We start from the raw sequence: 14,338 nt of genomic DNA, 5'->3' as shown, positions 1-14,338 counted from the left end.
CTGGCTGTGCACTGCTCAGCTTGTTGCCTTTGCAGAAGAAAGAGAGGCCAAAAACTTACAATCATACATTTTCACTATTTTCCTTTCAGAATCTGACAGCTCCATTACTTTGTCTTAAAGCATTAGGTATATGACTTTTTTCATATTACATTTTAGTTGTTATATAAGCTACAGTCCAACCACATGATGTCGCTACGGATTTCTGTGTTCGCCTTCTCGTCTAGAACCTTCTCGCTTTCCGTCGACACTTTGAATTAACTTTATTGATACATGTCCTCAGTGAACCTGACAAACATGGGAGCACACGTTGCGCGGATGTTCCGAAATTTCAACCTAGAAAATCGGGTCCACCGAGAAATTTCCAAAGAGAAGCCGCGACCAGCGCCTCGACACCCGGTCGACCCGCCGCCCTCGACCCGGCACTCTGAAGGTGAGAGTCTGACCCGTAGACTGGAGGTTGTCTGTGTAACTGCAAACTCAGGGTCATGTCAAGTTGAGTCCTCAGACTTATACTCAGTCATTAAGCTTCGCAGTGAAGCCTGACGAACTGTTTCACCTGCTCTGTGTTTCACCTGCTCTGTGTTTCACCTGCTCTGTGTTTCACCTGCTCTGTGTTTCACCTGCTCTGTGTTTCACCTGCTCTGTGTTTCACCTGCTCTGTGTTTCACCTGCTCTGTGTTTCACCTGCTCTGTGTTTCAGCAATGACCCAGAAGAACGAGCCTCTGCTCGGTCTCCTCAAGTCCGTGTATGTGGAGTCCACAGATCCAGCAGCAGCAGAGCAGGTCAGACTGTGTCCACTGAGATCAGTGGCTCTGGTGGAAGATTTCCTTGGTTTCATTCGTGATGGATGGAACAACCTTTACATTTACATGTAAACATTTGGCAGACCCCATATCTATTCAAAGAGACTTATAAGTGAGATACGGGGGAAGCAAACAATCAAGTCAAGAAGAAAAACAGTTCAGTAAAGTGCTACAGTACTATGGGATGCAAGCATAGGCTTAAAATAAAGTGTGCATTAGATGTATAGAAACTGTATGGATCATACAAGATTTACATAGGAAGTTTAGCAGATATTTATGTATTGGGAGTGAAGCTGCTGAGCCAGCGTGAACAAAACAAACTGAAATATGAACCGAAATAAATGAATTACACTTCATTTATTGATTGGACTGCTATAGTGACTACAACAGCACCTATACTTTGCATAAAGATATTCTAATATTAGAATTTTATATTCAAATATTGATTTGTGCTACTTATTTTAGCTCAGTTTGTTGTTACTAGAACAAAGAACATGAGTCACGAATGTGTTTTAACACACACTTGTTTTTTGACTTGTTTCCTTGTTCGTATTTCTCCCCCAGGCATCGAGGGAGGTGACGGTGGGCGAACGAGCGGAGCGTCGGCCGCTCAGGTTCAGTTTACCAGGGCGCCCATACGGCCTAGTGGAGCTCACTAATGTTGCTAAAGGCAAACTGGTCATCACTGAAGCTTTGGAGGCCCTCAGCAGCCACCAGCAGCAGCCTCAGACGTGGACACCAGAAAAGATCGCTCAGGAATATTGTCTGGACTTGAAAGAAACAAAGGCTCTACTAGATTTTTTCATCCCTTTCCAGGTTCAGATCATACCGCCCAAGAGTGCGAAAGCCAAGCAAATAAAGGCTGCTAAGGACTGGACTGTTGATGAACACTAGACAGACTATGGGCTGATTAATTTCTGTATATCAGTCCAGCACACATGCATTGGGACAGTGAGGAGATTGGTTCTGAAGGCTGTTTCTCATTCTTGAGAGCAGTGTGTCTATTGCTGGATATGTAGACAGAGATGGGAGATTACTAAGATATATTCATTATGAAGTAAGAAAAGATGGGTCACCTAGTTAAGTACTACCCACTTATTACATCATAATTAGCCAGTAATTGTTCCACAGTTTAACAGCAGCCAATTGGTGCAAAGTAAATTAGCAGTTTTGACCAAATCTTTAAAAAAAAACTCTTTTTCACAATTAAAATGAAATTACAGTGCGTGTACAAGCTTGAAAGTCTAAGATAAGTAACTGGAAATGTGTTAAAACAATATTTAATCCAGCTACAGTGAAACAGAAAGAAAACAAAGTGCTATTAATGAAACATAATCTTCCTTTAATACTGTGTGTCATTGAAAATAGGAGGTATGAAGATGCAAGAAAATAAAAAACTACCTGAAATATATTTTCTATGTTTTCTCAGGATTTTTTTTACCATCGTAATTGGGTGAAATACAACTTAATGTGCAAAATATCCAGGTTACTGGACAATTTGAAACTTGTTTCACACGTTTTATTTTTTATAGTTACTTTCATTACAACTGTGGGAAATTACCAGATAACTGTGTCACAATATGAAATTTATTTTGCATTAATTTGCTGCAGTTTCATTTAAATTGTGGAACAATTACTGGGCAATGATTCTGAAATTAGAGAGCTGTAATTTACCAAAAAACGAACATAATACAGTGAATAAAATGTAACAAATCAATAAAGAACAGAAGAAAAAATAATTCTTACTTCAGAATCAGTTGAGAAACGGTGGTTTAAGGGAATTATTCAACATTTGTGAAATATGAAAAGATAAACCTTGTGTTTTTTTTCTAGATGGATTCAAGGACCCAAACCCTGCTCTAGTGTGCAGATATACAAAGCTGCTATCCATACAGGACGATGGTTCCTGGACCAAAAACTAACTTTATGCAATCACTTGTCTTCTGTTATCTAGTTTTTATTTATTTAGATTATTTTATAGAGATATGTCTTCACTCTTTAATGAGTCTTTTTTTCTGTTGAAAGCCAGGTCAAATCAAGATTAAATGTGAAAACGGCCCTGTATAAACTAGAAGAATGAACTATGAAAATGGGAACATTTAGCCATCAGCATGCTGTTTGTCAAGTCTCTGATCCAGTTTATTTAGCATATAGGTGTGAGTGTGAGCCTGAAAACGGAGGATGTGCTACTTACAGGGAGAATTCTAATCAGTTTTCTATGTCCATCCAGCATAATACAGACATTTTAGTAGTAGTAAAACTCATGTACTGTAGGGTTAGGGTTAGGACGTATCACTTAGGGTACCTCCATGTTTCTGAATGATGAGTATGATCTTGTAGCAGTTTTACCAATTTGATGCAGATACTCACACTTTTTTCAAATTCTTTTACCTTGTTTTTCAGGGGAATCAAGCTCCAGATGTTATATGTGTGCACTGCAACTGGTAGAACTAGTGTTGTGCTGAAATTAAGTATTAAAATAATTGACATGGCTCAGCTCCACAGTAAACACACAGTAAATAATATTTTGATGCACTGAATTTTGCAAAAACGTGTTTGGTTTGTTCTCTTTACCACGTAGCACACGCGCACACACAGATGCATACACACACACAGCCCCCCCCCCCCCCCCCCCCCCCCCCCCCACACACACACACACACACACACACACACACACACAAACCGACACCACGTGCCCAAAAAAGACCCTCTTCCAACAAAACCACGCCCACCTGACGCCCTATTCCAAGCTTGCAATTGGACAGCGCTGGAAATGGGGCGTTCCACAGGAAAAGTCCACTTGTGTCCGTGGAGAGGTTCGTGTCAGACCACAGGGGGCGCCACAACGCCGGAAGCTGCACTGTCGAGCTTTCACAATAAAACCGAGGAGTTACATAAGTAAACAGTGTCAAATGGATATGGTAGACATTTAATGATGCACATAAATATCAGACATAGGGCTATAAATGAAAAATACAGCATAACGCGGTCATAATATAGTTGCAAAACGGGTTTCCAATGATCAACTAGCCTAACATCAACTAACATTAGGAAACACAATGCTCCATTTGAACACAGGGCTAATGTTTGCTAATGAGAGGCCTCTCTAGCTGCTTCTAGCTACAGTAATGAATCATTTTAACAGTGTTTACACCAATCAATTTGATGTTAGAAAAGCTGCTTTTCTTTCAAAAACGATGATATTTCTAAGTCACCCCACATTTTTAATAGTAAGTGTCCACTTTCTGCTCAGTACACCCTGAAACACTACAAGTGGGGCATTTCTATTTTATGCTAGTTTTACTGACTAGAGTTCAAAGTGCTTGTACTTTACTACATTTATTTCGCAGCTTTAGTTACTCTTGGCAGATTTAGATGCATAAATACACACAATATTTTTTTTTTTGATAAACTTTATCCACCACTGCTTTTGTTCCACTAGTCTTTAGGTAACCTGACCCCTTTTTTAAGCTATTACTTTATATTTTCTGTCATAATTTTCACCATTGAGAATTTGTCAAACAAATGTGATCTAGACTTAGAGCATAAAATCCAATATTTCTTGAAATACATTGTGTACTAAGGGGTACTTCACTTGTATTCACAGCGTATTTAAAAGCACATACTTTTACAAGTGGCTCTTCGTCCTTGTGGTCCTTCATAATGTTTCGAGTTTTCATTAAAACTGCTTTTTTTTAGCCACTTTCTTTAAAGTAAAACATTAGCATAGTCTTGCTAACCTTGGGCTAAGGAACAGGTTTTATTGACTCTACTGACTAAGTGCATTATTTTCCAGTCCAAACCGGAAGTGGCGCCCGGTGCCTCTCTGTGTTTGTAGCAGTGTGCTGCTCGCCTGGCTACATGCAGCAGGGATCCTGGTTCATTCGGTGCTGGAGGATGGGCTGCTCACACCTCACCTCTGGCTGAAGGAAATGGATAACGACGAAGCCTGGAAACCCGACTTTCCTGCTGACTTCTACATTTGCTCGTATTCCGACGTGGACGAGCAGCGCCCGTGGAAACAAAGCGGACTCTGCTGTGGGTCCAGCTTCGTGTGTGTAGGTGGAGGCTGTGTCCGTACAGCCCACAGCTAACGTTCACGTTAGAGGAGCGGGTCCGGACGAAGCCTTTGTTACAACAGCTGGTTCATGTCCGGACTACAGCGGGGAGCAGGGAGCGTTTTGGGGGCTTGAGGGGCGAGTTGGCAGAGGCGACTCTTCATCAACCTCACACCGCCCCAGAGCTCCGGCACGGGAGAATGAAGCAGGTAACGCCAAGCTAGCAGCACAGTGACATCCTCACTCCCACAGATGTTCGCTAGAAGCCCGACATTAAGCCGTAGCTGCGGGCTGTCTGTCCACAGACATGCATGTTAAACTCCTCACTTTACCGCCTCGACCATTTTGGTTCCTCATGAACAGGGAACAGTGGAGGCTGCTTTACACATCACTGAATCGTTTCTAAATGAGTCCAGTCGGCCTGAATTACTCTTAGTTAGAGGTCGATGAAGTGTAGGCCTGCCTTAAATGAGGTCTGATTTTATTCGGCATTGATTTTTGGATAGAGCAGTTTTCAGAACATGTCAGTTTATCTAACACGTTTATCATGTAGCTGTTTCTGTCTCCATCATCTGGCAGCTAGGAAATGTCTCTAGTCATAGAACTGCACTGCTGTACATGTCCAGGTATATTAATACCAAATATTTATAGGACACATCAGAAAAACGCATGTTGAAACATTCCCACATGGAGACTGAAATCACTCATTCATTCTAACAGACACTAAAATGATAGGAATCTTATTACATCCCCTAAAGTTAAATGTCAGTTAAATACTAAATGTCACTGGGTGTCCAGCATCGATTAGTTTTTCAGTATAACTATTTTCAGTATAACTAACTGTATTCATGTTCCAGAAATGTATTTCCACATTTTATGGATCTTTAAATTAACATTTTTCTTATTTTGACATTCTGCAGCACAGTTCAAGATTTAAAGCGGAAACAGTTTTATTATATAAATTCAGCAGTATTTCATTGAAATGCTGTGATCTGGGCCGTCTCTAGAACTAGCAAGTGCCTTTTTTTAGATATATTTGAACAGAATCCAAGTAGCTGATTTAAAACTGTCATATACAATTAACAATATGATACCATCGTGCTACCTGTGCTGCCTCATTTAAGTGAAAAGCTAACATTACTTTAAGGTAGTTCATTTTAAGGAGCCCCTACATGGCCATATGTTTATTCTCATTCTTAAAACATCCAGACCAGGGTTAGACAGAGTGCGTTTTAAAAACCCTTCTCACATGAGTACTAATCAGATATGTATTTTTTAATTTTCCCTTTATTATTTTCAATTCCATGCAGTTGTTCTAAGTACATAGAAAAACAAAGATTCATAGTTCCTGTATTAGTTCTATATAATGTATTAGTTTTGGCCTTTCTGTGCTTCTATATATGTGCTCCTGCTATATTATTCTCATCAGTGTATTACATTGTATATATACATATGCTCTAACTATTCATCTTTGGTAAATCACATTGGTGCAGACTGTGCTCCCTATGTTAAATCTGGCAGTGTTCAGCTTACTCTATAGAACTCACATCATATTAGAGGGACAGACATACAAGCAATGTTTAACAGTCCCACCTGAAATAAACAAGCTAGACTTTGAGAGGTTGAAAATCTTTCTCCATATTCATTCATTGACTCACTAGGCAGAATTCCAGTAAAGGTAGACTTCATACCAATGCAAGATGACAAGATGTAGCTAAAGAGTCCCACATCCCCACAGTGTTTGTATTATTCCCTTTCATGCAGAACAGCAAGTACCCAATCATCCATCTGCACTGCAGGTTCACTTGACTATTTTAACATTTTAGGTCACACCGCCCCTAACGGAAGGGAAAAAAGATGTAGCACTACCTCCCTGTATTGCAGTGTGTTCAGTATTATGATCTTCAAGGCCCCCCGTCTGTGTGTATGGATTTGAAGTGCGTGGAGCAGGAAGTAAACCTGCTCCTTGTTTGCTCTTATTCACCATGTCTTCATTGTGGTGCAGTGGTGCAGACACAGTATAAATAAAGCAAAGACTTCCTAGCTGTGCTCACGGTTAGAGTGTTTTTTGTTGTGATTGTCTTGGTAACATTTGATAATGGGTATCTGTTGAATGACTACATATTCAGGTATCAGGGCATCAGCCCACCTGTGTTTTAGCATGACTACATAAAGGCTGACATGCACTTACTTATAATAATTGCTTCTAATTGTCTTTGCTTGATTTTTACACCCACATGAGGCTAAAAATGATGGAAAGTGCTCTTTTCTACAGCACAATTTTATTTGGCATTTGCCACTTAACCATTGTAAATGGATACCAGGCCTTCTGAAATAGCAATGTCCAATGTTTATACAAGTGATAAGGTTTTTTTTATTGCAGTATTTGACTTGTTTCCAGTGGAACACTGGCTGCTGGTTACTGGCAGTGGAAAAAAGAAAGGCTCTACCATGCTTTCTTATCACATATTAGGCAAACACAAGAATTTCTTCTTGGTAAATAATTTCATTCATTTATTCCATTTCTGTTTTCTTGTTCTTAGTCATTTCAGTTCCCGTATGCAAATGAATATGTTTTTTTGTTTTTTTACCTTTATGAAGATGTTGGTAGATGGATTTTTCATCCGCGTAGAGAGTAACAATAGTCATTTCCTCTAGTTAGTCTTTGTGCTAGGCTAGGCTAACCATATCCTTCTACTTACTTAAACAAAGAGACACAATATTATCACACACGTAATAGCCTACTTTTTTGCTTTATTGCATCTATAATATCATAGTATTGTAATTAGCTGGGGAGACTGGAGACAGGCTCACTGTCATTAGAGCTCTTGGACTGAAATCTTGATTTAATCTGCTTCCACAATGCCCTATTTAAATTTTCTCTACATTCACTAAAACTTTCTATATTTCTCAGGGTCTTGAAGCCATGAAGACGTTGCCATGTTGCATTGAGCTGAGAGTGACTGCATCCACGGCATCATGTTCAGTGTGAGCTGACCAGCAACAATGCCTGCTCACCGTGGGGAAGAATGGTTCATTCCACTACAGCTCCCCTTCCAGAGGCAGGGGACGTTAACGCCAGTCTCTGCTGCCTCCTTACGAGGCTGCTGAACCTTTCTGAGAGGCCGCCGATGGAGAACATCTTCACTGCAAATGATACCCTGGGCTCCCAGTCGCCCCCAGCGCTGCTCACACCTACCGCGACAGCTTTTGAGAGCCTGCAGGTGGTCAGCGTACCTCTGCAGGTCTTCTTCTGCTTTGTCATGGTTGCCATCCTACTAGTGGCCTTGTTGGGGAATGTGGTGGTGTGCCTGATGGTGTATCAGAGATCTGCCATGCGCTCGGCAATCAACATCCTTCTGGCAAGCTTGGCATTTGCAGACATGATGCTGGCCATCCTCAACATGCCCTTTGCTCTGGTTACCGTCCTGACCACCAAGTGGATTTTTGGAGAAGTTTTCTGCCGAGTGTCAGCCATGCTCTTTTGGTTCTTTGTGATGGAAGGTGTGGCTATACTGCTTATAATAAGCATAGATCGTTTTCTTATTATTGTCCAGAAGCAAGATAAGCTGAGCCCACAGAGAGCCAAACTGCTCATAGTGGTAACATGGGGACTGTCTTTCATTTTCTCTTTCCCCCTGGCTGTTGGTTCCCCTCCCCTACAGATCCCTCCTAGGGCTCCTCAATGTGTATTTGGCTACAGCACTGAGCCTGGTTACCGAGCCTATGTATTGATACTACTGCTAGTTTTCTTTTTCATACCTTTCATGGTTATGCTGTACACATTCATGGGGATCCTGAATACCATCCGCCACAATGCCATCCGCATCCACAGCCACCCAGATAGCATCTGCCTGAGCCAGGCTAGCAAACTGGGCCTGCTGAGCCTCCAGAGACCTTTCCAAATGAACATAGACATGAGCTTCAAGACCCGTGCCTTTGCCACCATCCTCATCCTCTTCTCTGTGTTTACAGTGTGTTGGGCTCCTTTCACGGCCTACAGTTTGGTAACTACCTTTAACTCTGGGTTCTACCACAAAGACAGCTTTTTTCAAATCAGCACATGGGTCCTGTGGTTGTGCTACCTCAAGTCAGCCCTCAACCCTCTCATTTACTACTGGCGGATCAAGAAGTTCCGCGATGCCTGCCTTGATCTGATGCCCAAGTACTTCAAGTTTCTTCCTCAGCTCCCAGGCAACACAAAGAGGCGAATACAGCCGAGTGCAGTTTATGTGTGTGGAGAACATCGCTCTGTGGTTTAAAGAGAAAAGGCACCTTGAAACACACCATTAACAAACACATATTTACACAACTGCTCATCACAGTGGTTTATAATACTAGATGACAGAATGTTACAACTCTGAAATAGGGCTGGGTATTCGTAATTATTTAGTACTAGTTCTGATACAATACCTGAGTTTCTTTACAGATATGAAAGCCATGCTTTTTTCATACCTTATTTTGACAAAGACACCTTTTTTCTGAAGCAGCTTGTTTTCATTTAGAAGTGTAGTCCTTGATAATGGTGAAAAACTGGTCAATGCATCTCTTTAGATGAAATACATAAGCATAAAACACAATGCAACACAAGCACCATAACTTCTTGTCTGTTGACAAGTTCTCTCTATTACTTTTTAATGTTATGAATTTCATTCTGTATCTATCTGATATAAAATATTGTGGCATTGGACAGAAAGCAAGATGAATGTGAGGGTAATTTCACTGGATTTGATAAAGTAATACAATCAAGGACTACACCTTTTTAACAAAAGAAGCCAAACTCAAGGATCACTTACAGACTCTTTACGGAATTTTCAGTGTATACCATGATTGTCGTCAGTGAATGAAACTTACTCAGGTTTTATATAATCACCTAATCATGGAACTACCAAAAGATGAGACATGCATACCAGGGTGACTGTAACCCCTGTTTTTCTTTGGGTCATACAGTCAAGAGTTCTGGAAGAAAGTAGTAAGTGAACGTTGAGGTTGGACATATTCCATCATAAAGGATAGGTTTCATTCTGGTACTTGGTGTTTTTTGATAACATAGCCACTGACACACTTCAGTCAGCACCTGAAGGTATTGTGGTTCTATGTCCAGCCCTCATTTATCACAATAGCTGGACAACAGTAGAAATATGCCATTTACATTACTAGTGTGTGCTAGATATTTGATCATCCAGTCTGCTGCTGAAAAATATGGCTGGTAAAAGTTGGTTAAACATTTCTCCTTGGTTTTGTTTTCTTTTTGTTTTAATGATTTTTGAACATTCAGTTTAGAAACTGTCAGAGTAAAGGTGAAGATTGGAATCAGACAAGGATAATATTCAGGAATTGCGCGAGGCAGCAAGTCGAGCAAAATCACTCCTCATAGATGCGTGATTGGTCTATGGTCATAGTTTGGTAGATCACCTGCTATCAACCAGCAGGCCAATTTGATAGCATTGATACGTGTAGTGGTTTATATGCATATCATGCATACATTCCTCTATGACTCCATAGGACTCCATATCATATCTGTGTGGTGGTTCATATGGTTCATAATATTGCAAGTATTACCACTACAATAGGCCTCATGTGCTGTACTGTTTTATCACTGTCTGTTTTAGCAACACTGAAGGCAACAAAAATAGCTGAATCAAATGATGCTGACAAATCCAATTAACTGTACTTTGTCCCGTCTACTGACTATTTCTAAGACTCACAGCTGCATTTGACACTATTCATCTGTGCCATCTAGATTTTACTGGCTTACTAACGCTTTCTCATCCAGTAACTTTCATAATTTTTTCTGCACGTGCCTCAACCTTTTTTCAAATGACCCAAACAATAAATATACACCCCAAAGCGTCCTTCAACACTCACACACCGGTCTGCCACAATATAAAATGCATTTAATGTTGTGCTGGACAGGGCTCAGCATGGGGAAAGCTGTAATGCTGGTCATGATGCACAGGTGTCAGAACACACAGTGCATCACAGTGTGCTGTGTCTGGGGCTGGCTAGCTGCAGACCTGTCAGATTGTGCATGCTGAGCCCTGTCCACCACAGCATTTAAACCAGGTAGTTTTAATGTTTTCACAGATTGGTGTTGATCATTTGTCTCAACCCTCTCATACGATCAAAGTCACAGTTTGCTGTAAGACAAAGTCTACGTACTTGAGCAGGCGTTGAAATGGCGCCAGGCGCCAAAATGGGGGCTGATTTGGTTGGGATTAGGTATAGAAACGCCTGGGTTAGGATTAGCCACTAAATAAACATGGTTAGTTTTAAAGTGACTATAGTACAGAATTGATCCATAGCGTAATAAGAATATACAATTAGAGAGTTGAGACACAACAGATAAAATTTGTGGAAAGCAGCAACAGCACTGAATTGACAGATGCCTTTAAGTTGAGAAATTATACAGATCAGTCTGAGTTTCTCCAGGTTACTTTAGTTTGCTGGAAGTGTGTTCTGCAGGTAAAATAGCTATTAGCTAACAGCAGGGTAACTGTTGCCATATACAAACAAAGCTTCACACCACATTCGAGACGTGATAGACATGACTTTCAACTGGTCACATGACTGATAACAATAACATCTGTAGAAAGTTGTCTTATACTGGACAAACACTGGTTTGAAGGTATCAATAGTTTGTATGTTTACTGAAGCCACTAGACATGGTAAATTTACATGTTGATTGTTTTTTGCTGCTGTTACAAGTACCTTACAATGCCATATTTAAGGATTGATTGTTTTTTACTTGAACCATTACACCCCTAGGGGGGATGAGTGGGAGAAAGCTTTCTAGTTTCTGCTGAAGTCCAGTTGCCTTTGAGTTTGAAGATTTACAGTCATTCCGGTTTCACGTACTGTTTGATTTAGTACTTGAAGAGAAGCATCCATTGCTGATACACAAGAATATGTTTTTTGGATTGTGAAATTCTCACGTTAATGGTGTACAGCCATACGAATAGTGAGTCAACAACATAAGAAATATGTTGACAGTCCTAGAGTCAGTCACTCGGTCCCACATGCATGCAACATACATTTCTTTTGGTGCAAAATGTCTTTAAATGGGATACCCAGCCCTATTCAGAAGAGCAGAACGCAGTACAGCAGCACATTTCCTAAACATGTTAATCCATAGTATGGCCATAGTTCAGACTTTTTTGCTGTGTGTGATTTTGGATAATAAAATAAACCTTTAAGTAAATATGATGAGTGAAGGAAATGAAACACTTGATAATCCTTGGAATGCACTGAATGGCACATAATGTGTTAGAGTGTCCACTGATGGCGTTTTCCTTTCATATTGTGTCAACGTACAGAACAGGTACTGATGGCTTTGACTTGACCATATCTCTTGTCTTGCCACTGGAATCGGGAGTCGCGGGGAAATGGACAGTTTCTTTTTAACTGTGTAGAAGTTGTTTTGCGAGGCATGTAAATTAACAGCTTAACGGAAACTGAATGTGGTCAGAAAGTGGCCGTGACACATTTGAACGTGTATTTCTATTTAAATGTTTTTGATGTGCCTATTGATTAGTCCATTTGCTGGTCAGAATGCTGCTATATCTGGTGAAAATGTGCAATTTCAGTGTAAAATACTGTTGAATGTAATAAAGAAATAGACATTTCTTACCTTGGTAAAATGTCCTGTGTTGGCTTTTTGTTTGTGTGTGTCAGGTGTCATAATGGTGGTTATGAGGAGACAGTGTGCCACAGTCAGGCTAGCTGCTGTTTCACAGTCACTCTGTCAGAATGTCTTCTACCAAAATGGCCAATTTATAGAAAATATACCATACTGTGAAATTAAAGCTCCAAAATGCAAATTTAGTGAATACTTGAGCTGTAAGAGCTTGTCAATACCAAATCAAAGAAAGCTGATCTACTATTCTATTTAGCTCTATAATGAGCGAGTGTTGAAAGCAAATCCTTTTGCATGAATGTGTCGTCAAATGCTTCTACATTATACTATACTATACTGTTTATATACAAACAAACCTGCATAATGAATGGAAATGCTTGCCAGTCAAGTATTTTTTCCAACTTACTTAATGAGGCAATGATATGTTTTTACACTATAATATTATACTATTACACATTATTTACACTTTATAATGATGAATTTCCACACCATCCTTACAGGCTATATCCACATCTAGTGTTTGAATTGTTTTGGTGGCTGTAGAAAATCAAAGTATGGGTAGGGCGTCATGTTTTGGAAGCCCAGTGTTACTGTGATGCCTCTGTGATTAATTATCTTGCTCCCAGTGTGTCACTTACTGTAGATCTTTCCACTCAGGGACTTCACTTCCTGTCGTTGTCTTTGCTGAATGCTTTTATGTCGGTAGTATACACACATGCACAAACAAACACACACACAGCCACTGCACATTTATACTGTATATTTATTCATTCTCCATATGAAGATTTCCACAAAATTGAACTTTGTCTTTGACCGGGCCTGACAGTCATAGTATTGCAGCAGCTGATAACAGAAATGCCTGACAACCAGCCTGTTTACAGTCTCGCAGTTGGGCTTGTTGCGGAAGTGGAAGCTCTGATTGTTGCTTTCAATGTCTTGTACCACACATGTTGAACAATACTTCTAATTAAAGCTCATGTGTAAGCTTTAAATTCAAGGCTGAAGAACTAGCTTGCAAAGTGGGAACTACCCATGACCCTCAGACACACAAAAGCTCAGAGTTCAGTTGTAGCAATCTGTGGTAATTCACTCTGTGCGTCCAAACTATTTTTGTGTGGCAGTAATTCTAAATAACAAAAAATTACTGAAGAAATAGAATATTTTGTGCAGTCATTGAAATTGAAAAAACAATATATAGTTAATATAGATAGGCAGGTATTAAAATGCCTACCTTTAAATTGGCCCAGTGTGAAGGGTGTTTCACAGAATATGTTCCACAATGTGAACTTGAATTAAATGTGTCCAGGTTTATTTTATGTAAAGTCACTCAGAATCAAGCAAACTAACAAATTACAGATTTTAGTCCCAACTCTTCTGGAAATGAAGTTAAAGGTACTTTACCTGTGTAGAATTACTAAAGGTATTACAGATACATGGATGTCTAAAATCATGTGAAGCATGGATCATCAGTCAGGATTTAGCGCAGTGACTAATATTCAGTTACATCATGTGTTTTTAATCTAAGAATTAGAATTTGAATTGCTTTACTTTAATGGCTAGTTTGTGAATTTCACTCCAGGATAAATAAAGACTAGTAATTAACTGTATTTTATTTCTAAGATTCTGAATACTGACTAGTAACTTAAGTTATGAACTAAATAAAGTGGAGTAAAATTATTAGGAGGAAATAAATGTAACAAGGTTTGTGATGGTTAGAAACATCAGGGTTTGGTTACCTTCACAGGGAACCTTTAACTTGATCTGTGGTTTCAAAGCATAAAACCCAACTTTACATGCATCAAAGTAAAGACTGTGTTGTGGTGCATGTGTACTGAATGAG

The 14,338-nt window shown here is 39.8% G+C and overlaps 2 protein-coding genes across 2 annotated transcripts; both read left to right on the top strand.

Annotated features, from left to right (window-relative positions):
* The first annotated feature begins 264 nt into the window (after window positions 1–264).
* On the top strand, window positions 265–3,319 carry ndufaf4 (NADH:ubiquinone oxidoreductase complex assembly factor 4). Its single transcript, XM_026340700.1, has 3 exons — window positions 265–430; window positions 701–783; window positions 1,369–3,319. Exons 1-3 carry the CDS (start codon window positions 271–273, stop codon window positions 1,696–1,698), a joined length of 573 nt encoding a protein of 190 aa, XP_026196485.1. The 5' UTR covers window positions 265–270; the 3' UTR covers window positions 1,699–3,319.
* Window positions 3,320–4,634: 1,315 nt separating this feature from the next.
* On the top strand, window positions 4,635–12,472 carry gpr63 (G protein-coupled receptor 63). Its single transcript, XM_026342128.1, has 2 exons — window positions 4,635–5,071; window positions 7,777–12,472. Exon 2 carries the CDS (start codon window positions 7,892–7,894, stop codon window positions 9,122–9,124), a length of 1,233 nt encoding a protein of 410 aa, XP_026197913.1. The 5' UTR covers window positions 4,635–5,071; window positions 7,777–7,891; the 3' UTR covers window positions 9,125–12,472.
* Window positions 12,473–14,338: the final 1,866 nt, after the last annotated feature.

This window comes from Anabas testudineus, chromosome 24 (genome assembly GCF_900324465.2).
Source record: "Anabas testudineus chromosome 24, fAnaTes1.2, whole genome shotgun sequence".
In the NCBI taxonomy this organism is placed as follows: domain Eukaryota; kingdom Metazoa; phylum Chordata; class Actinopteri; order Anabantiformes; family Anabantidae; genus Anabas; species Anabas testudineus.
The sequence above is the reverse complement of the archived record's forward strand: the minus strand, read 5'-3'. Positions and strand labels throughout refer to the sequence as shown.